Source organism: Sardina pilchardus, chromosome 5 (genome assembly GCF_963854185.1).
Source record: "Sardina pilchardus chromosome 5, fSarPil1.1, whole genome shotgun sequence".
Taxonomy (NCBI): domain Eukaryota; kingdom Metazoa; phylum Chordata; class Actinopteri; order Clupeiformes; family Clupeidae; genus Sardina; species Sardina pilchardus.
In genome coordinates this window covers 10,386,952-10,410,587 of record NC_084998.1, presented here as the reverse complement: position 1 = coordinate 10,410,587, position 23,636 = coordinate 10,386,952, and the positions used below count along the sequence as shown (strand labels likewise).

At 42.7% G+C, this 23,636-nt stretch overlaps 2 protein-coding genes across 2 annotated transcripts; one reads left to right on the top strand and one right to left on the bottom strand.

The window, feature by feature from the left end:
* Positions 1 to 1,896: 1,896 nt before the first annotated feature.
* hsd20b2 (hydroxysteroid (20-beta) dehydrogenase 2) lies at positions 1,897 to 10,142 on the top strand. Its single transcript, XM_062536376.1, has 11 exons — positions 1,897 to 2,313; positions 5,469 to 5,515; positions 5,891 to 5,966; positions 6,328 to 6,438; positions 6,638 to 6,705; positions 6,941 to 6,985; positions 7,384 to 7,418; positions 7,534 to 7,615; positions 8,023 to 8,088; positions 8,295 to 8,444; positions 8,897 to 10,142. Exons 1-11 carry the CDS (start codon positions 2,142 to 2,144, stop codon positions 9,032 to 9,034), a joined length of 990 nt encoding a protein of 329 aa, XP_062392360.1. The 5' UTR covers positions 1,897 to 2,141; the 3' UTR covers positions 9,035 to 10,142.
* Positions 10,143 to 10,295: 153 nt separating this feature from the next.
* On the bottom strand, positions 10,296 to 23,001 carry slc12a9 (solute carrier family 12 member 9). The gene is made up of 14 exons (XM_062536375.1): positions 22,557 to 23,001; positions 21,664 to 21,880; positions 21,272 to 21,406; positions 19,580 to 19,717; positions 18,771 to 19,079; positions 18,371 to 18,478; positions 17,830 to 17,941; positions 17,566 to 17,723; positions 17,106 to 17,188; positions 16,461 to 16,585; positions 15,566 to 15,758; positions 13,633 to 13,807; positions 12,986 to 13,132; positions 10,296 to 12,412 (listed from the first exon to the last, which is right to left on the bottom strand). The coding sequence occupies exons 2-14, from the start codon at positions 21,872 to 21,874 to the stop codon at positions 11,505 to 11,507; spliced, it is 2,802 nt and encodes a 933-aa protein (XP_062392359.1). The 5' UTR covers positions 21,875 to 21,880; positions 22,557 to 23,001; the 3' UTR covers positions 10,296 to 11,504.
* Between the last annotated feature and the right edge of the window lie 635 nt (positions 23,002 to 23,636).

Sequence of the window (23,636 nt, the reverse complement as noted above, 5' to 3'; positions counted from 1 at the left end):
GCAAATCATTGACAAACAAACCAGAGCCAATAAGGAAGTAACTTGCGCCCTCTGTTGGTTATTTTCGTTTCGCATCTATTTAGCCTCTCATGATTTTCCAACACGTGTAGTAGGCTTCTTCTGTCAAACTACAGGTCATACACAATATCTCCATTGTCAACCGTTGACTGTGTCAATAAACATAAGTACCATAAACATAATTTAGACCTCTCTTACACACTCTTTGCAGAATTTGGTTCATTATGTGATAACTCTATATACAGCCAAAGAAGACAAGATAAATAACTCAATTAAACACTGCCATAAAAACTCAACAATCCTTTCTCAAAAGGAGGGCCATACAATAAATTAGTAGGCCTATGTGTAAATTTTGTGATTGTACACCAACTGGCCTGTAGATGGCCGGACACAGTTTTCTGTGAATATTTTTGAAACACACACACACACACACACACACACACACACACACACACACACACACACACACACTCACACATGCAGGCAAGCAGACACACACACACACACACACACACACACACACACACACACACACACACACACACACACACACACACACACACACACACTCACACATGCAGGCAAGCAGACACACACACACACACACACACACACACACGCACACACGCACACACGCACACACGCACACACCGCACAAGCGAAAACTCACATACAGAGAACAAACACATGCACACACTCATTCACATACAGGAAGGTGCAAGGGTAGGGGATGGAAACAAATTGACACGCGTGACTTTGCGGAGAGAATGTACAGGACTGAGCGGCGGTCGTATGTTATACCGCTTTGCGGTACATCTAGTTGTAACAGCCACAGCTGATGTAGCTAAACCTATACAGAACAATTTGTTGCTGAACAATTTGAGCTGATGTCTACACTAACGGTGCGTTGCCCGCTTTCATTTCTGTACGGACATGGTGTGAATGTGAGCGCTATGATGCACGAGCTCCGTAGCGCTGCGACGGTGAAATTGCAAACTTGCTTGATTGTAAACGTCCGTCATAGACTTCTTGCTAACATAGCTACTTCTAGCTGCGGAGTAAATGTCTCAAAAGTATATCTTGTTTAAAATAGTTTGTACACTCACCTCCAGTTAATGAACGCGTTATCTCTTCCAGTCAGCTGCGCTATGCGTAAACATCGGACTACACAACCGAGAAGAACTGATATGGTTGAATGAGTTGACTGTCTCAGTCATAATTTCAGCTGTCAAGCTGAGGCGTCATGGTGCACAGATATGATTACCAGTGCATTTGGCAAACTCGGTGGATGATCATGTTATATTGGGTGTAGCCTAGGTGATGAAAGGCTATCATGTGTAAAGTCAACTGTCAGATCCACAGATGCCTTGCAGACGCGCAAAACATCCGTCTAAAATGAAGAAACTTTCTGTTGAATTCAGAAACTTTGAGTGATAATTATTTCAGCTTCTTATGAGGAGGCTTGCACTCTTTCGAGATAGCGGAACAGCTGTAATACTTAGTTTAAAAGAATGCCTTTTCATGAGGATATTTCTTCTCAGGAGACAAATCACAAACTTGGCATCTCGTTTCTGGCTGTCGCCATCAAGCTGTCGATATAACGACGTCCATGCTAACAAAGTTTATATGCATTCTAAAGTTTACATAAATTGTGGTCTTTCGCTCCTAATAATGATCAAGGTCACGGTCGGGTTGGATACACATATACCACGTATTGCATTTAGCCCAGTGTTGCTTGACATGATCAGTCCAGAGAGCTTAGCTGAAATTATTATTATTATTATGATTATAATTATTATTATTAATTAAGCGTATTCCTCAATGTTCTCAATAAGGGGTTAAAAACGTCCCATTCTCGGGAAAAAAAAACATATCAATCCCTACTGTAGTCACGCAAGACATCCACCAACACATTCAAATAGGAGTGGCGTTATATTACATGAGTATGAACTGATTTGCTGCTCTGGGCCGCCAGGCCAATGCAACCAATGAAAGGAAATGACAGAGTTCCGAGGGGCGGTATTCAGTCAATAAAAGCCAACCTGCAGTCTACAGAAGCCTACCTGGCCATATTATCATCATAAGGGACAACAGGCTACTAAACCCTTATATCCTCCCTGACAATGGAATTAACAGCTACATTTCTCTCTGTAGAGAAATTGGTGTGCGTCGTCGGATGCATTGCGCTTATTTATTACCTGTTGAAATGGTCATGGAAATGTTGGTGCGGATTCAGAGTTTATGTTCTGTCAGAATTTTGGCAAACTGACTTGAGAGTGTATGGACAGTGGGCAGGTAAGATTTTATTTCATTATTAGACTAATTATTATGACCTTTGCAAAGGATTTTTCAAACAATGGACGAAGTTGATGAGTAGCTTAAGCATGAACAGACCACATAGACCATAAAAAGTTAGTAAGTAAAAGCAAGCCTGTAGTCTATTATCATTCCAGAAAATGCATGTAGACTATGCCAGCAGGGGCGTTGCAATCAACTCTCGGCCTACATTATCAGTTTCTGTGGTCTCCCTTCTTTTCTCCATGTCACTCAGCAATCAAGTATAGGACACGTGAATCAAAATGAACTGTTTGTACTATTCTTTTAGTACAATTCTTTTAGTTTTAGTAGACATATATGCTATAGTCTGTCTGCCCTAAGTAATACTCTATGATATGTGTTTATGTTTCTCACAGCAGAATTCACTATTTGCTAATCTATGTATCTCTGTAGGCCTACTGTATCTATCTATCTGTCTGTCTGTCTGTCTGTCTGTCTATCTATCTATCTATCTATCTACACATGTATGTATGTATGTATGTATGTATGTAGGGCTGTCCATGAAAAACAAATCTAATTAATTACACACTCTGCAATTCATTAATCTAAATTACTTGCATATTTTTGTTGTGAAAGTATTTTAGATAGGCTATTTCAATTCAAATCAACAAATAATCAGCATTAGTGACATTAAAGTTCAAAAACTCTTTTATTATTATTTTCACTGTTCAAATAATGGCCATGAATATCTACAACATGACCTAATATGCTGAGGAAATCAATTAAAAAGTGCTTTGTGAAGATGATTTTTTTTCACATACTGTACAAGGCATATCAGACCACAGTTATAACCGGGGACACAATGTCAACACTATTTCTTTACATTGATGTGGTACTTTAGAGTTGACGAACTCCGGTGTTATGCATATTCCTTGCTGCAGAAATGACAGAACACTTTATTTTCATCAACACCAACAGGCCATATTTTTAGAGTAAATGTTCCAATCAATGATCAAGGCAGCACGTCCTTATCTCCCTCCTTCATTTCACAGTCTAATGGTTACTGACTACAATGGCTCTGGGTCAAAGGTCAAACAGAATTGACTAATCGGCATATTTCCTTTTAATCACTTCTTTTTTCTCAAATTAATTAATCTAAATTAACACATTATTTTGACATAATTTATATATATATATATGTCTGATGAGTCTCAATTTCTGTTGAAATTGTCAGAATTAGGAGTAAACAGAATGAGAACATGGATCTGTCATGCCTTCTTGTGCAGGTGGTGGTGGTGTAATGATGTGGGAGATGTTGTCTTTGCACACTGACTGTAGGCCCTTTAGTATCAATTGGGCATCGTTTAATGCCACAGCCTACCTGAGCATTGTTTCTGACCATGTCCATCCCTTTATGACCACCATGTACCCATCCTCTGATGGCTGCCATGAGGATAATGCAGTATGTCACAAAGCTCAAATCATTTCAAATTGGTTTCTTGAACATGACAATGAGTTCACTGTGCTAAAATGGTCCCCATAGTCACCAAATCTCAACCCAATAGAACATCTTTGGGATCTTGTGGAATGGGAGCCTCATGTGCATCCCACAAATCTCCATCAACTGCAAGATGTTATCTTATCAATACAGTGATGGTCAAATGTGTTGGCACACATGCTAAAGTTGAAAGTGAGAAACTATACGAAACACTGCAATAGCACGTTTCATACACTTATACAGTATGTGACACAGATGGCAAGAATTGCACCATAGTGAGTAGGAGCAGTAAGCAGCAGCAGCAGTACAGATAAACATGGACGAGAGTACACAGTTTATTAGAAGTTTGAAGTGTCGGTTTGACTTGATGCAAGAATGTAGCCTGTATGACCTGGACTGAGCTGTCAGGTTGTAAAAAAAATATGGAGAGAGTGTCCAGTTAATGTGCAATTGTCTGCTTTGATTTGAGCTTCCAACAAGGAAGGCCTCATTGGTCAGATTTGCAGAATGCACAGGACTGGAAGCAAGGGAGGGAAAGCAGTTTATATTTATGAGGGATAATATCTTGTTACAAATGGTCGCTTTTTCATTTTAAATGTGTTATAATACAAAATGTGTTGATCACATGTTGTGCAATCTTCTGTAAGTTTAAACAGCGCTTTCTATGACAAAACAGTGATATCCTCGTTTCGAGATGTTGTCCCCGATCACTTGTACATTTAGCTGCCATTGCCTTGCCAGGCACGTTTTCACAGAATGTTATTTAATCTTGAAGTTTATCTGATGTATTCGTGTTGGCCATTGCCCAAATAAGACCGCTGTTTATTTTATATAAGCCTAATTATATCCTGTTCCTGTGGACAACAAGCAGCACATCATTATGGCATTAGTGCTCTGTCGTGTTTTTTTCCCCATTAGTCCCTTATCGTACTGGACAACTGTTTGTACAGTCGGAGGATGGTTTGAGTCAAAAAGTACAGAGATAATACCCGTTCCTCTGTGCCGAGGACACCCACATTTGGAATGTTCTAGTGGCGAGAGGAGATTGTCACAATGAAAGTCCCCTATCTGATGAATTGTTGAATCTGGACCTGCCGCCATACAGAAGGTTGAGGCGTCGAGTCTCAATCTTCTGGAATGGCAGATTTAAATGTGCAGTCAGGGATTGCAAAAGATGTCGCATTTGTCTTCGATTATGTTTACATTTAAATTTATTAGCAGACACTGTTATATTATATTATATTTTAACCAAGGACCAAACGAAACATACGGGGTCACCCCTACCTTCAGTATTCCCAGAGAAATTCCACGCATGGTTTCATTTTTGTTTGGCAGCCCCCACTTTCCTTTCTTTGTATCCAATTTGTTTTTCTTTTTTACAGTGTACTCACAAAATGATCAGCTAGCAGTCATGACGAGATGATGGCTGAATGTGACAAATATTATGGGCTTGAAACCACGTAAAATATCTGACTGTACCTTTAAAGTCAGTGGTAGGCTATAGCAAACCATAGATTAATTGCATATTCAGTCGTCCACTGATCAAAGGGCTTGATCATTTAGCTAATGAGGAGGAGAATTGGGATGGGAACTTATAAGGCTGGTATGTGAGAACAGTAGTGGGTCCTTTTATGCCTCATAAGTCATGACAATGTCTTGTTTTGATTGATTACAGTGGTTACTGGAGCCACTTCTGGAATTGGTCTAGCCTATGCCAGGGAGGTGAGTAGCCGATATGCACTGTCTGCTTCTGTGTTAAACTTCACTCATAATGTGTTCAAACATTTTTGTCCACAAGGATTGGTCCCATTGCCTTTAGCAGTCAGATTTTATTGAACCTCTCTAAATTATATTACAAGAATAAGCCACATGACAGATTATGTGTGTACCAGGTTTAGAAGGATTTGAAATCCCTATTACGTTTTTAAAAAGTCTCATAAAAAACATGACAGTTGATAAGAGGAAACAAAGTTGAATTTGCATGTGTGTTATTTATATGCTCTGAATTTATTGTGGTAGTTGAACTGTGAACTGTACAGATGATGGCACTTTATATTTTTTGGATATTGATTTGTCTCATTGTCTGTTCAATTCTAGTTAGCGAAAAGAGGCTTGGACATTGTCCTAATTAGTCGGTCAATGAAGAAGCTTCATGGTGTAGCAGCGGAAATTGGTGAGTTATTGACAGTTGAAACACATTTACTTATGTCTTATCACAAGGAAAAAAAAGGTTTGTGTTTGCTAGAGGTTGTGGCGTAATCAGATGTCTACTTACGCACTTTGGGCAGTTATGGGCAGCTATTTTTGGGGACTCTGCACCGTAAACTGCGAGATTACAACACATGATTGGCACGATGTACAGTACTCACATGACCACTTTTGGCACCAGTAAGGGCGGGAAATGTATAGGCAACCGCCATATTGGCCTTACAAACTAAGACCTTACATTTTTATAGAAGATTCTTTGAGGGCTGTGTCTTCTAGAAAGTCTCTGCTTAAAGTTCACATGGAAATGACTTGTGTGTGTATTTCAGAGAGCCTTTATGGCCGGAAGACTCGTGTCATTCAGACAGACTTCACTGAGGGTCACCAAATCTACCCTGCAATAGCAGAGAATCTAAAGGGCCTGGAGATTGGCATTCTGGGTAATTTGACAGAAGATGTGTGCAATATGAACAATGCATTATTTATTTATTTATTATTATTTAATCATTTTAAAATAATTATGCGTAGAATATATTGTAACCTATCCTCTAAGTCTGCCCCCATGTAATAATAATAAAAAAGTTGTCATAGATTCGGTCAATCCACACACATTCTTAACACTTTTTTGTGATCTTGTAGTGAACAACGTTGGCTTGAACTACAGTGGATTGTTCACCAACTTTTTGGATGTATCAAACTGCGAACAGGTACAGTGACCTAAAACTAATTGTCAGACTTATGAAGCTGTCTCATTATCTCTGAATTTACAGAAAACAAAGTAAAGGGGGAACAAATAAAAGTGATCAGTTATTAAGAACAATATTTTCTAGAATATGAATTATATATAGTTTCAGACTGTTTATGAAGTTTCATTCTGTGCAGACAGATTGCAGTCTTTGTGTAGGCATTAGAGGTAATCCTTCTGCTTTGTGTCCCCTTTAGAAAATAACCCAGATGATCAACTGCAACATCCTCTCCATCACTCAGGTCTCAGCTTTTACACATTACCCTTCTGATTGGGTGACCCTTCACAGGGGCCCTAAAATTAATGTGAAACTACACACATCTGTGAAATATTGTTTTCCCACTCTATTTTACCACTTTTGTGAGTAGGGTCTTTATTTTTTCGTGCAGAAGCCGTATGCATTGTATCAAGATGCATAGACAGCTGCATACCCAACAATGCATGGGAGAATTTTATTGTGTGTCATTCTCATCTTTGTTTACTATACTGAGATTACAGAGTTCAGTTGATTGAGTTCTCTTTTTGTATAATATTTGATAAATCAAGCCAAATATTTGCCGTTTACAGCTACTGTTCTAAATATTCATGCTCATTAGATAAAAATGATAATCATCCACAACTATTTCACTCCCTACTGTAGATGAGCCGGATAGTTCTACCAAACATGGTTGAAAGGTTTGAGTCCTAATGATTTTGTAACAGTGTTAAACTGGATTAAAGCATCACTCTTAAGTACATAATTGCCTTGATTCTTGCTGAAGTCTCACACACAACTGTGTATGCTTCTCAGGGGGAGAGGACTAATCATTAACATGTCCTCGGAATGTGCCTCCCAGCCCCAGCCCATGGTGACCATGTACTGTGCAACTAAGGTGAGATCATCTTGCTGACTTTAGGCGCAGACTGACTCATTACACTTTTTGTGTTTTTGAAGGTATGCAATGTTTTAGAGGTCAGAGGTCAATATTCAACATCAGCTTGATAATTATGATAATACATTTTATTCATAAATTATTTCTACTTCATGAAATACCTGCCAAGAGTTCTTTCAAAAACTGCATCTCCAACCCCAAAAGAAAGACACCCACACAGACACAGACACACACGCACACGCACACGAACACGCACACGCACACGCACACGCACACGCACAAGCACACACACACACACACATACACACACACACATTTTGTGCTCTATGCGAGAACCTAGCGGTCAACTCTAACTCTGAATGCATTTATCGAGTAGTTCAGATACTTGTCCTTTCATGTCTCCTCAGATTTTTGTGACCTATTTCTCAAGATGTCTAAATGCAGAGTACAGGGCAGATGGGATCACTGTTCAGGTAAAAGCTTCATATTTGCTTGCTGTTATTGATGAAATATTTTTTTCTGAAGGACCAATTCTATAATGATTTTGTGTTGACTCCATCTCCATTTAGTAATGCATGCATCAAGTCATGCACTGATTCGGTCATTCATTCATGTATTGATTCGTTGATTGATTGATTGATTGATTGATTGATTGATTGATTATTTTTCTCTGTCTCAGTGTGTTGCTCCCTTTCTGGTGTACACCAACATGACCCAGCATATGGGTATGAATCCTCTGATGGAGACGGCTCCAGAGTACGCTCGGGTGGCTCTCAACACGGTCGGCTACTCCACCTACACCAGCGGCTGTGTGTCTCACGCACTGCAGGTCAGAGGCTAGCCCTTATATCCACACACAGATGCATACCGTAATGTCCCAACTATTAGCCACGGCTTACTGTATACATCGATTTTGCTAAATTTCTTCAGCTATGAGGTTAATACTCAGGGGCAGTTAATATGGTATTGATGGTTTTGTTTCTTTTAACTTGCATACAACACTGTCCTGCGGCTTATACACTGTGTGGCTAATACACAGGAAATACTGAAAGACATGGAGCCCATAAAACACGTTATATTTGTTTTACAAAGAACAAAGACGGGAAACTACTGTAGGTGTCACTAAAAGATCGCTTCTGTTCACAATACCGCCCCAACCTTTCCTGCCCTTGTGATTCTTTTTACATCTATCTGTCTGTCTGTCTGTCTGTCTGTCTGTCTATCTATCTCTATCTTCTCCAGTAACATGCCATGTTGTGCTTTATTCTCTCTTCCCCACAGAACATTGCCCTGTCCGTCTTCCTCCCAGACTGGGTGCGTCTCTCTCCCTTCTGCATGAAGCACCTGCAGAAACACGCCCTCAGTGTTCGCCAGCAAATGAAGAAGGCCTTGGCTGAGTACTCCAGCAAGGAGGAATAGTGAGCGACAAGCAGCACGCATACTGTGCGCACAGCTGCCTGCAGTCTTTCTTTAAAAAACATTACAAAAACCTCCCTTCAAATGATTAAGTAAGATGTTAGAATAGTCAGCCTTTCTGAAAATTCATCGCTTTTGGACGTCAGACTACCTGCAGTAGTACCTAACACGCGGAAATGGTCGTACATCAAGTTGGAACATTTTCCACGGCTTTTTTTATAAACGTGAACTTTGGTGTGAGTTTGAGCGTACACACAAAGATCAAATCTGTGCGTAAGAACATTTTTTAACGGCGACAATTCTATTATCGGATTCAGATTCAGTCCATATGATCAGCACATTGAGGGGTTATTGCAGACCTCTGGCCTTATTTTTACATGAAACACTATAGATAGTATAGTATAATGGCGTATTTACACTGTATGTTTCAGGTAGTTAATAATAATAATGATAATAATAACATTGTATTTACAAAGCGCTTTTCTAGAGACTCAAGAGTTGCTTCACATGCAAGTTCTAATAGGTTAAAACAGCCATTTAGGAGCAGGAAGTAGGCTATGATGATTTGAGTCCTGGATGTACTGGAGTTGATTTGGGACTTTAGATGATGTACTATAGAGGATGCGGTCGTAGTAGCCCTGACTGGATGTGATGATGAGAACCAAAGTGTCAGCAGCAAGGAGCTAAAAGAGTGAAGGACAAAGATGTGCTGTTTTTAGATGAAAAAAAAAGTTGTTTTGGGTGGTTACCCATGCCAACTACGTGAAAGACCAAAAAAGCTGTTTTAACTTTATAAAAGTTTTATTTTGTTTTCCATTATTACGTCTGTTATGTAGCAAAATGAAGCATGGTGCAGAAACATAGTACAAATCGTGTGTGCTTTCAGACTTCAGATCTGAAATGCTGTGTGTGTGTGTGTGTGTGTGTGTGTGTGTGTGTGTACATGAAACAAAGCAAAAACCTATGCAGTATTTAAATGATTTTCACTGGATTGTGTGATCATATTTTTGACTAAACTCAAATGCACACTGTATATAGACTGAAGTGATTTATTACCGGTAAGCTTGTTAAATGCTACTATATGTAAAATAAAATACATATTTAATCAGAACTTTTCTCAGGTTAATGGCAGAGACAAGTGAGGACTATATCCCTGACTTGTTCTGTGCTGTATACAGTTGATCCTTTGATACAAATGTTCCGCAGTTCTTGGTCTCATAGCCACTGTGCTACCCCACAAAACATCAAGACCAAAAGCAATAATAATAAAGTGTAACATTGACAAACACTACATCAACCTTTCAAGTAACAGTTTCTTTGCAGTTCAATGAAACTCCAACAACAAAGAAATTAACCAAACAAGTATTTTACAATCCATATAACACATGCATTAAGCTTGCTTGTATGCAAAACATATCTTTGGTCTCTTTAATGCAACATTTTGCTCCCTTTTGAAATATATTAATGTCATACTTCTGTACCATTCAATACATTTTTCAATACATTTCCATATTCCCTTAGCTTCCTTGACAATGTGCTCAAGTCAAAATATAGTGGTACATTGGAACCCTGAAAGCTGTTTTTTCACTGACCAGTCATTGTTTTATCTCCAGTTCTGTTCTCCCACAAACAAAGTAGGACAGGTTGAGTGGATAAAGGAAAAGAGACTAGAAAGTCACTTTAAACACTTTGGCACCACATAGTTTTGTGGGATTGAAAAGCACGTCCAGTGCTTCAAACCCTACATGACCCCAAATCCTAGAGAGAAAGAAAAACATGGCCATTGGCCACAGGACCCCAAATCCTTGAAAGGTCTGAAACTACCCAACAAGCCGCATTGTCTCAGTCCACATACCATTTGACAGTAAACATGCCTAAGATTACCTTTGTCGATGCAGATTACGCACACTGACTCACATTTTTTAGTTACATTAGTTAGTTACATTTTAGTTACAACGAGTAACAGCACAACAGCAAAATACGGTGGCCTGTCATTTTAAGAAACACTCTAGAGTAGTTCTGAACCTGTTTATATAGGTATCTTTCAGGAGCATGAGAAGGTAAGTAGCTATTACTTAAAATGACCATTATTTTTATATTGCTCAATATTCATATACTGTGTGAATGTTACCTGCTGCACGCAAAGGGAAAGGAACAGCAAGATGTATAAGCTGACACATTTAAAAAAATCAAAGGAAAATGAAACCTTTCGAACTGGCATGAAAATAAGTTAAGTGCTTGCAGTCCCGAGGCCTCCGTAACATACTCAGTGAACTGTCAGTAAACTCGTACTAAACATTCTTTGACTGGCCATTGTAAGACTTTTGACAGTTGACGGTGAATTAAACCTTTGGTACGATGCTTTTGGCCTACAATACACATCGTGACGCTGGAGCTGACTGTACACAGTCAGACACACGCAAATAGCAACTTGCACACACACACAAATCGACAGGAAGAGTACAGTAACTGCTCACAGCTCGGTGCACGTAACACGCGTAAGTCCGTGAATCAGGAGCGTGGGGCCGAGGTCCCTTGACAGGGTGTCCAGTTGGGTGAGGTACTGCTGGTACTGACTGGACACGGCGGGCGGCCGCGGCAGATACAGGAAGCGCACCGACGCCTCTGCGCTGTTCTCTCTCAGCAGTCCGTTCACCGCCGACAGGAACTCCTGGGTGACCGGAAGGGGCGTCCTGGTCAGGTTGTCCAGGTCTCCCAGGTGGCTGTGACCGCTGTCATCCCCTCCTGCATCCAGCAGCTTGACCACCACGTCCCAGGGCACGATCTTGATCTCGGCGCGGATGCGCAGCTTGTTGAGCAGCTCTTGGAAGCTCTGCTTCTTCTCCGTCCGGCCCTGGTCATCCGCCTTCTCCGACGCCGGCGTCGACGACGACTGGGCCTCCACGCACAGGAAGATGCGCATGCGCGCTCGGCGCCACCCGCTGGCCATGTTGAGCACGCACGCCATCTGCAGCAGGAAGAGGCTGCAGACGTCGGCGTAGCCGCTGGCCCCCGTGCTCGGCCGCAGCAGGTTGAGGGGCCAGACGTCGATGGTGTGTCCGGCGCCGTCCCCCCGCAGGCCTTTGCCCTCGGAGGGCAGCAGGCGGTGGAAGTAGCGGCCGAGGCACACGTTCTTGTTCATCTTGATGGCGTCCGAGATGATGCCCACGTACTCGTCCGGGGCGAGCGAGCGCGGGGTCACTTCGTCGCGCACCGGCCCGAAATGGGCCTGCAGGGAGGGCAGGTCCACTCCGAAGTCGTCGCCCTCGTTGTTGCAGCTGTCGTTGCCGCTGTTGCAAAACATGGGGTCCTGTAGGAAGTAGTCGTCCGGATAGGAGTTGTCGTAGAAACCCATAACAAGAGTATTGGGCTTCATACCACCTGGAGAAGGAAAGAGAAGAACATTACATACAGTGTGAAATTAAACTAAATGAATATCTTGACAGGGTATTTCTAAGATTTAACTCATCAATGGTGATCAATTACCATACATCCAGTATTTTGCTGTGATTGAAACTGTCCAAAATTGTGTCCAAACAAGATGTTTTTTTTATTGGACACTGTTTATTCTAAGGATATGCAAATAAGGCAAATGTATTATGCATTAGCTATCTGAATTGTGCATAAAGCTTTACATCTGATCGTTGTTTATATTTCACTTTGACCAGTTGAAAATTATAAACAATGCATACTGTACGCATGAAAATAACATAACGCGAAAGGATCAACACCTTATATTTCACTTTGACCAGTTGAAAATTATAAACAATGCATACTGTACGCATGTAAATAACATAACGTGAAAGGATCAACACCTTAACACAAATTGCATGTCTAGTAAAGGAATTAAAACACACACACACACAAAGTATTTTACTGTAACCAAAATGAGATGCTTTAGCATTGCTCCAGCTATGTATCAGATGCCTGGCCCAACAGGCCCGTGCTGCTCACCCAGTCCAGTGATGCGCAGTAAGTGCTGGGTCCCTTGCCGTACGGAGGGGGACAGGGTGAGGTCAACAAAGGCCTTCACCCCCAGCTTATCCACCAGACTCAGCCAGAAGTTGTACTGCTGCTGGATAGGGTCTGAGGGCAGGAGGTCTGAGGGGGGGCACAAGAGGGATGGCAGAGAGGTGGTGAAACAAGGTGATGAACAATCTCTCCCAGTCTACGGCCATAGCAAAGAGACTTAACAAAGAGACTCTTTTAGCTATACCGGCGGCAAATCATTTTTAAACTTTACATAGTGACGTGGATAACTGCATCAAACCAATGTAGCAATTGAGATATAATAAGCTACTGCAAACCGTAGTGGCTGTTGCTATTCTTGAGGTTTTGTTTGCGATCAGATTTTACTGTACTTGCATTCAAAGGGGAAGGGCCAAGAGGAAGTGGTTTCTAAGATCCTACTGTACGATGCTTTGAAATAACTTCCACCGCCAGGATTGTGTTCTCATTATCTTCATTATATTAATATTATATTATATAAGTCATATAAATACAGGCACATTTACAGCCAACCCTCTAGTCTACTACATCAAATCCACAGGTGTGTTGCCAGGTACTGTAGAAATCCCCCTGTCTCAGCCCTGCCGCATTACCCAGATCCCCCAGCTGCACGTGGCCCAGCACGTACAGGCCGCCCTTCTTCAGCTGGTTGACGAAGGTGATGAGCTGGCTGGACGAGCGCGGGTTGGCCACCATCAGCAGCACTTGCGGACGCCAGAACTTCACGTGGTCCTTGCGCACGTCCAGCATCAACAGATACTTGCGTACCTGATTAAAGGGGGACAAGAGGACCGGGTTCAGACAAAGATCATTAAGGGCGGAGCAAGATACTTCATGAGAAGCCACTTCCTGGAACCCAAATCGCAAGAGGGAGGGGGGGCAAAATCCCCCTTTATGCAGAGCTGTTCCATTGAAGTCACCACACCCCTTTATGCAGAGGAAGTGATCCCCGTTTTGCGCCCATAGACATGAACTATGACGACATATCTTGCTCCGCCTTAAGGATCTTTGGTTCAGATGAACGTGCATAATTAGAGTCCGCAGACCTGTTTACCAATTATACTTAAAGGTACACTACGCAAGATTTTTACCTGTACATAACCTCTACGAAAGCCATAGCCACAGTGTGTTGCTAACGAGAGAACCAGCCTGGCAACTTTGCTTCAACCCAGACACATCTCGCAAGGATCGTGAAACATTATCTTGTCAGTAGATATAGCTCTTTGGAGTTTTTGCCTGTTGTTAGTACTTTGTCTCCAAAAGCATATTCATTGTATACAGGGGGAAGGACTCAAGCCATGGTATGGTACTGTAAATTACAAATATTCCCCGACTTTAGGGGAAGCACTAGTCACCAAAAATACCCAAAACCACTTTGTGTACCTTCAACAGAGTTGTCTATCAACACCTAAATTATGCTACACTGCACTGTACAATATAAGTTCTGAGAAATATGCTTTAACTCATGAGCCACAGTCCAAGGAGCATTTAGCAAGCACACACAAGTATTCATAGATAAAGGAGCGAGTATGGTCGGGCGTCTGCGTCGCGCGCACGCGGCACTGGTGAGCGCGTGACGAGAATTGCGTCATTTTTACGGCATGCGTCGCGTCTTTGAGTCGACCAAAATTTAAGACCGCGCGTCTCTTTCACGCGTAGACTGCGCATGTGTGAAACGGAACTGCTGTAAAGACGCCGCTCCAGTAGGTGGAGCACGTACAGAAATAACGCTTAAAACGCAGCAAACAGAGACAGAAGAACACTTAAACTGGCGTTTCCTACACGCTAACGTTGTTATATGATGACAAAACATTAGTCTTTGAGTATTTTAATAGTCAGTTGTAAACAAAGACCTCCTATGTAATCCAAGTTGTGTAAATGGACTGAAGTTCGCTCTAAATGTATACTTTTATCGATTATGCTAACCGTTAGCATCTCTATGGGATTTCTCATACACATTAGCCATAAGCTAACCCATTAGTTTAGCTGTAACTTGGAATGCTAGCCAACGCGTGGTGTGCTGTGCCTGTTCTGGTGGATGATAAATGGAGAGATGTGAAGAACCAACTCATCAAACTTTTCAGCAAACATGAGAAAGTACTAGTGGTGCTTCTCCTCATCTAACAGCTGCATCTTTTGTGTATTTAAGTGTGGAACACTCCTTCCCTGGCTCTTCCTTAGTTCAGTGGTCGCACATCCTAGAGTATCACAGTTAATTCGTAGTGCGCCGGCGCTAATCTTGATCGGCTGGCGCGCATTCAGGACACAGACATTGGAGTATGCCTCTTATATGCGTCTAAAATGACGCACGTCAAATGTCCAGTGCCGCGTGCGCGTGACGCAGACGGAGGAGTGTGCTAGCGCCTTAAGAGGAAGAGCAATTGTGCGATGCGACAGGATGTGCTGACAGGATGTGATCAGCCTATTCATCACATGCTCGCTACTCATTGCATTCTGTCTATTCATGTGTTTGTGAGTATGAGTGTGTATGTGTGTGTGTGTGTGTGTGTGTGTGTGTGTTGTCACCTGATGAAAGATGAGTGCTTGGCTGATATAGCCCCAGCTGCTGGTCGGGGAGCGGTAGTGCAGGAAGAGCAGCAGGAGCAGCAGCAGCACGATGCTGGCGGAGGAGTACACCGGGTTTATCACAAACATCATCACCAGACAGCTCACGATGCCCAGCAGACAGGTGTGCCAGGAGAAGAACTGGAACGTGGGCCTGTAGCAGAGAGAGAGAGAGAGAGAGAGAGACAGAGAGAGAGAGAGAGAGAGAGAGAGAGTGAGTGTGAGAGAGAGAGAGAGAGCGAGAGAGAGAGAGAGAGAGAGACAAACAGACAGGCAGAGACAGACAGAAAGACACAGACAGAGAGACAGAGAGAGAGATGAGAAACAGATGGCTAGGCTGGAGAACAGAACACCTTCATTAGAGTTTCAGAGCCTATAAAGCAAATAAACCTGAGCCTGACAGATAAAAGGGGTAGTCTGAACAGTGTATACCCACAGTACTGAACAAGACTCTTCTCAAATGAGAATTATAGTACCAACGCACAAACAGATAGGGTAACTGATAGTATGGGCCCGATTTTAATTGACAGGTAATGTGCAAAGTCTGTTAATGAGCAAAATATCTTAAATATATAAAATATCTTAACGGTAAAGCTATGTGGGATTACTGGGCTGACCCTCTGTTGTTTGTACTTAACATCTTGCTGATGGTTTTAAATTAGCAGATAGATTGTGCCTCGTTGTTAAACTAGCTTGAGTTAGACATTAAACGTTGCACTTTGCCTGTCATTTAAATGAGCGCCTCTATACAGTAGTACAATCATAGCACGCTGCCCGTAGCGCCTGAGTCTGTTATGGGTTGTCTTTCTGAGTGTGTGTGTGTGTGTGTGTGTGTGTGTGTGTGTAACACGAGCACCTGAAGTTGGGGGCAGAGGCCCACTCCAGAGCGAGACACGCCAGGTCCACGGCCGCATAGGCCAGCAGATAAAACACCGTCACCAGGCCTGCGATGACGTTCAGCTCAGCAGCAAACACGGTGCACTGCAATAAATACAAACCTTTAGTGCCCGTTTAGTGGCCATATAAATCAACCACAGAAGGAGTTCATACAGCCTCAGAGTGTGGCAAACATTTCGAACACAGTAGTGTTCGGACATCATATTTCACAGCTGAAAAAACATTACACCGTAAAGGTGTGAATAAACACCTTATTGACGCCAACCTTTTCAGACACACATATACATAAACATATCCTCTACACTCATCTACACACATGTACATAATCACACACAGATGTACTGTACACACCTGTACCAATCCCCATGTGTACAGCACATGAACATACTGTAATCACACACAGATGTACTGTACACACCTGTACCAATCCCCACGTGTACAGCACATGAACATAATCACACACAGACGTACTGTACACACCTGTACCAATCCCCATGTGTGCAACACATGAACATAATCACACACAGATGTACTGTACACACCTGTACCAATCCCCATGTGCACAGCACATGTACATAATCACACACAGATGTACTGTACACACCTGTACCAATCCCCATGTGTACAGCACAGCCATCCAGGGGTTTCCTGAGCTGGAGGTGATGGCAGCTGGCGCTAGTGGCAAACCTGCCACAGCACACAAACATCACAACATTAACAAACATCAGCGGCCATTCCATGCCACTGTCGCATTAAGGTGGGGTCTAGTCACTGATAGCAATTTTAATAAATAATTGAACTGAACTAAATTCTAGAGAATTCTAGACACTAATGGTCAGTGCCTCAACCTATACGAGCCTACTGTAGGTCCAACAAGAACCCAGGCTCGATTCCAAGCTGATGTTATTTCTCCGCCCCACTCCCCACCTTTCGCTCATCCACCTTGTGTCAATACAAAGTCTAAAAAACGTTTCAAACGTTAACACCCCGCCACACACACACAGACACACACACACACACACACACACGCCTCTATTTCTCCTCATTTGTCTACTTGTACTGACCGAAGAGCTTGTCCAATGCCAGAGCATGAAGGATGCGCGACGCTCCAATCAGAGCACACATAGCAGCCGAGATCGAGGCGCAGTACACACCAATGAGCACAAACGGAGACCACACACTAATGCGCTGGAAGAAGCCGTAGTCCCCAATTAACAAAGCCCTGGAATAACAAGAGTGAAGGAGTTAATCTTCTTGTAAATCATGTAAACTTTAACTTTAAATCGTAACTTTCATGTTGCATTATAATTCATGCATGTGAGGGGTACCTTTCACATGTTGAGCCGACCAGCAGGAAGAGGATCACATACACAATGAAGGTGTAGAGAACAGCCAAGATGGTGCCTCTGGGAATCGACACACTTGGGTTCTTCAACTCGCCTACATGGAGAAATAACAGTAAATGTTCAAACGTTAGAGGTGCTATGCGATCAATTTTGTTTAGGTGCGAATTTTGGAGGAGTTACACCGCACTCACGATAAAGAAGGTGCCAGACAAACAAAAACTGAGAATCTTTCAAAATAGACTGTCTGCACACTTCAGTCCTTTATGCAAGTTTTGATACACAGCCTAGCTTTCGGTCAAACAACCATCCTCAGGGCATACGAAGTGTGCAGAGCAAACAGTTTATTTTGAAGATTTTAGGTGTAAATTAAAAATAAATTATGTGATGCAGTGTCTATGGGTGTGTGAAGCACCTAGCAATAAATAGCAGCAGGAAAGCTTATCAGTCACCAAGAGTATCATCGTATCATTTTTGGTTATCAAAATGAGGAAGAGAAAGGAGAAGGGAAAGTAACGTACAGTACCTGACATGTTAGCACCTGCCATGATGCCGGTGCAGCTGGTGAACATGACAGCGAAGACAGTGGAGAAAGACATCTGCTTGTTTGTACTATAGTCAGTCGAGTAGCCCGCTGAAACGAGAGAGAGAGAAACGAGAGAGAGAGAGAAAGGAAGGCATTCACTTTAAAATGTAGATGACAATTCATGAGAAACCTCCATCCCCTTTAATTCAGCCTACTTCCTCTTCACTTAATCTTTGCTTAAAGCCTATGACCTGTGCTCTGCAAAAGTAAATTTTTAGCCCACAAAATTCAAAACAAGCATTTCACAATACGTTCTAGTAATTTGACGTTTGGTTTGTCAAAGGACCCACAGGTGACCTCTGCGACCCTTTCTACGCCCTCCTCCTTCCTGCTCACTTACGTCCCAGGTTGTTCCGCAGCGTGGTGCCGTTGAATCCCGTGTAGCTGACGTTGTAGCTCAGCGACTGGCTGTGGTTGTCGCCGCCGCGGTGGGTGATGGTGATGGTGCGCGGCTCCACCACCAGCGGGCTGATGAGGATGGAGATCAGGGCGCCGGTGACCACCAGCAGGATGAGGAAGGCGGCGCGCGCGTAGATGTGCGAGCCCACCAGGCACACGAGCAGGCACAGCAGCAGCACCACGGAGCCGTACAGCACCGTGAACCAGTAGCCCTGCGGAAGCACCCGCAAGCCGCTCGCCTGGCCAGACGCTGGAGAGGTGCACAGAGAAAAAAAGAGAAAAAAAAAACAGTGAGGGACCCCTGTGTGCGTTGACCCCTCCAAAAGCAGAGGTCGGGACAATAGGCCACTTCACATTAAACAAAATGAAATAGCTGAAGCACACAAGCTTGATTGATAAACATCCAAATATTAGCTGTTTGCACCCCCCAAAAAATACTTGTGCACTCCAGGTCATTGATTGGATTCAGTTGTGTAAAGATGCCCAGATACTTATTTATTTAGCTTAATTTAATTTATGCATTTGGCTGATGTTTTCATCCCAAGCAATTTACAGATATCAATTAGTTACAGGGCCAGTCTCCCTGAAACAACTCAGGGTTAAGTACTGTATCTTGCCCAAGGTCAAAACAGTGGCAGCCAGGATTAAACCTGTGGCTGCTCCTTGACATACAGTAGCCTGCATGGAACCCCATAATTCAGTGAAAACAGTTTTGGTGGAGCGGTGGGTTGGTTTTGGGTTATGACTAACCTGGATCTTGACCAAACACGGCAAGCAAGGCTTCCACCAGTCCCAGGACATAGACCCCACAGGCACAGACTTTGGCCAGGAAGAACATGAGGCCGATGCTGCCGCCAAACTCTGGACCCAGTGACCTACTGATCATGACTGACATGTCTTAGTTAAGGTGAATCAACCATTCTCAAATCGCTCTTATAAGTGGCTACTGGAACAAGACTATATGTTATCTGATCATGGGATGGGGTGTGGGGGGGGGGGGGGGGGGGGACTGGATCAGACAACAACATCCTCACTCAGGAAATGGAAGGTGCAGTTCTTAACCTTGGCAAAAGGTTGTTGATGACACTCGAGCTAAATCCAATACACATACAATGCAATAAACCACTCCCTGCAAAACGGGATGACTAGAAGGTCTGTGCAAAAAAGGATAACCTTTCCAAAAAACAGAGCAATCCAGGCACTCCAAGGAGAATGAAAAATTAGGAAATAAAAGACGACTTTAAAAGCCTTTACCATAACGGCTACATCAATTAAAAAACACGTTTCAACCAGTCACTCTTCCGGTCCTCTTCTAGCCTGGCCTCACCCACCCAGATCTTCAGGGAGATCAAGTCACATCAACCCATAGTGTAACCATTTCCCTCAGACAAGAAAAATGTCCGGCCAATCAGCGACAAGAGGGGAAGACGAAACCAAAACTTATTATGATAAACAGAAGCAGCAAAAACTGCCAAAAAAAACATGTGGTGCTGAAAAATGCTGTACATTATTTACAGCAAACTTAGGTAGACCCACATACATCGTTTCCTGACTGCTGATGCTCTTTATGGTCAGTTTGTAAAGTTTAGGCAAAGTAGGAAGTAACGTTAGGAATTTCTGATCAATGTGATTGGTAAGGCTGGGCCAATGATGCGAAACGTTAGTGCCCAATCGCGATGCAAGTGTTGTAAACGTTTCCAAATTGAGAGTTTCCAGACTCTATTCATGTTGTGAAAGAGTCAGGCAGGACCAGGCTAGTCTTCTTCAGGGCATAAAATGAATCACGAGGCTGGAATAGCCTACGGCTCAGTCTGAACCACTTGGTATGTTTCCCATTTACAGGCAATTGTGCACAAACACTAGCCTGGAAAATCCAGACCCTGGTAATCTTTCAGATTAAGGGTCTGGCCTCGAATAATGTAATGGCCCAACTCTAGGGGCGGCACCAAGCATGCATTTGAAAATCTAACTGCACGCAACTGGATAACACTACGACCAATGTTTACTCTGATTGATTCCATACTTTGACGCAATTGGATAACACTACAACCAATGTTTGCTGACTGAATGTTGCAGCACTGTCGCCATTAGTTTAGCTCGCCTCTGGCCCGCCTATATCAGATACACCAATGTGATTGGTTTCCCCGATGCCTGGGGTAAAAATAATGTGCATCATTGCTCATTGCTGGAGTATCTTGCAGACACAATTCAAATTGTGCTCTCGCAAGATCTCTGGATTTCCAGGGATACACAAACAGACAGAACACAGGACAGACAGCTACAAGAATGTCAACTGAATCTGATGAAAAGTTAAATGGATGATAATCAAGGACTGAACAGTAGGCTACTGCTAGTGAGATGACTCAGAGTGGAGAGATGGTGGCAAGTTTTGTCTTGTCTATACATAATGATGTCACATTCAACTGCTAGAATAAAAGATACAGTATGCTCCCCCTCCCTGGATGGCTCCATTGGTGGAGATGGCACATATCGACAGGATTGTCAAGGAGACGATGAAGTACGCCACACCCAGCATCAAGTAGCCTTGTAGGAGACCAGCATGGCCAACAACAAAACCTTCAAAACACAAGAGAGTACCAACTGACAGCCATGCAGAATAAATCATTACATCCCTGCCTTTGCATGACTAATTCTCATGTTAACCAGTGCAGTCATTGTCCATGTCACCATCATTCTCACCTTTTCTAAACAAATAATAATTCTGCATCGACTCTTCTTTTTGCAATCTTTCGTTTTTCATTATGTTACTTTCAGTTCCCGTATGATCACCAGGTTCTTGTCTATTCATTGTGCACACAGCTTTCTTCACTTACCAGTCCTTAGAAATAGTACAATGCTGAACATAGAGAGGATGGTTGGCACCATCACACCAAAAAAAGTGTTAAGTTTGCGGATAGAGGCCTTGGGGGAAGTCGTGCTGTCATCTGCGAGAGCATCTCGTGATGTCCGACGCGGAGTCGTCTCTCCATCGCCGACCACACTGAACACCCCATGGCTAAGGAGCGGGGTGTTCTCGTTGGCCATGGTGACCTAAAAAGAAGGAAGTTCAAACTGTTAACAATTTTCTATGGATTCGACTCTTCATCTCAGACAAGGCGAATATCATGCTACAGATTAAGCCAATCGTATTGACGTAAGCCTAATGTTGCATTGAAATTTGTTTTTAGAAATTATACATGGTCAATGTTCTTGCACTAAATCAAATCGTAAACATTTCGAGCAGGAAATAGCGGAAGCCCACAGCAGTCACAGAAGTAATTCACAATGAAACTAGTAGCCTACGTAAATTACTCATATTGCGTCCGTTTACCTTTGTGTAAGAGGCAGATAGATTGGGCAACTGTGACTGAACAACTAAACTAAAAAAGTTTACTAAAGTGACTGGACTAAAGTTGTCTCACATGTAGGCTAATTATAATGTATGCAGGCTATGTGGCCTAATTGCAGACCATCAGAACGCCAATTAAAAACTGCGACCTGACCTGTCTCTCCAAAACTCAGTAGGCTATCAAATCTGCCTTCGCCTTGGACATGCTTAGAGCAGCATCTGGACTCCAGCAAGGTTCAGCTGTTCATTGAGCCAATAAAGAACTGCAACCTAAAGGAACAGAAACGTTCCATATCTATTTCATATGTCATATAGTAACTTAAGACTGCCAAAGCGCCCCTGAGTTGGCAAAGTAGCGCGTCCACAGAGTTACATTACCTGTATCGTGCGTGTGTCGAGCGAGCAGGCAGGGAGGACTGCTTTGAAATTGACTTCCGTCCAAGTCAGTTTTACACACAATCCAGCGAAGAGTGAAACCAGCAGATTAAAAGCTAGCTAAGTAACAGTGAGTTGCTTTAGCCAATGTCCGAGTCAGTTTAGGCTGAATAAAAATGTAAATATATTAATTAAGCGGCCAGATGGATACACAGAGACGAAATTCGAGAAATAAACGCGTGTGGTGGATGTTGGTAGCTACAGCCGGGTGTGACATTCCTTCCTCTTTCTGAATAAATAGGTTAAGTTGTCAAAAAGGGGCCTATACTGGCCCACTCTTTTTCCCTTTAACATCTGCTATGCCTATGCATGTATTGGCATAGATCACTCTTGCATCTTGCGCTCTGTTGATAACTTTAAACGCTGTGTTGATACCCAGGTGGAAAGTCACGGGACAGTACAGATTGTCCATGTGACATCAAAAGGGGAGGGGAATAGGCAAATGTGAAGTGCGTCGCTGAAACAGGAACACAGCATTCCTCACTCCCACCAAACTATAATTCGACTGTTCTACTTAAACATGGGTATCATAGGCAGATTATGGCGTGTTTGATGGCCAATAATCAATGTTTATTTGTTCAGTCTCCACGCACTCACTCGCCAAACAAAACTGCATGAGAGTGTACAAATAGTAGATATTTGACTGTGCAAATGTATGGCCTACACAGTAATCTGAGGGAAAGTAGGCCTACATAATACAAAATTGACTGAAACTCAAAAAGAGCTCAGGGTAGCCTATAAGATGAGTGTCTGAGATGTCTATTGTGGAAGTGAGCCTATTCATCACAAGTTATTTAAATCAGATGATCAACCCTGTTTGAGCTTTAGGACACCTGGAAAAAAATCCAAACTATATCACAAAGTGAATAGAGTCTGACTAAATTCATTCTCGATTGGGAAATGTTCGGAACACTTACATCGTGACGGCACTAACTTTGAAATTGTTGGTCCAGCCTTACCAATCACATTGATCAGCGATTCCTAATGTTACTTCCTACTGTACTTCCCCTAAACTTTATAAAC

Excerpts from the sequence above, each read along its gene's own strand:
- slc12a9 (XM_062536375.1), bottom strand. The coding sequence starts at position 21,874 with ATGGCCAACGAGAACACCCCGCTCCTTAGCCATGGGGTGTTCAGTGTG. Across the intron at positions 19,080-19,579 it reads CGTGTTTGGTCAAGATCCAG|CGTCTGGCCAGGCGAGCGGC; the intron begins GTTAGTCATAAC and ends GCACCTCTCCAG. Across the intron at positions 13,808-15,565 it reads AAGCACTCATCTTTCATCAG|GTACGCAAGTATCTGTTGAT; the intron begins GTGACAACACAC and ends CCCTTTAATCAG.
- hsd20b2 (XM_062536376.1), top strand. The coding sequence starts at position 2,142 with ATGGAATTAACAGCTACATTTCTCTCTGTAGAGAAATTGGTGTGCGTC. Across the intron at positions 2,314-5,468 it reads AGTGTATGGACAGTGGGCAG|TGGTTACTGGAGCCACTTCT; the intron begins GTAAGATTTTAT and ends GATTGATTACAG. Across the intron at positions 8,445-8,896 it reads GTGTGTCTCACGCACTGCAG|AACATTGCCCTGTCCGTCTT; the intron begins GTCAGAGGCTAG and ends TCTTCCCCACAG.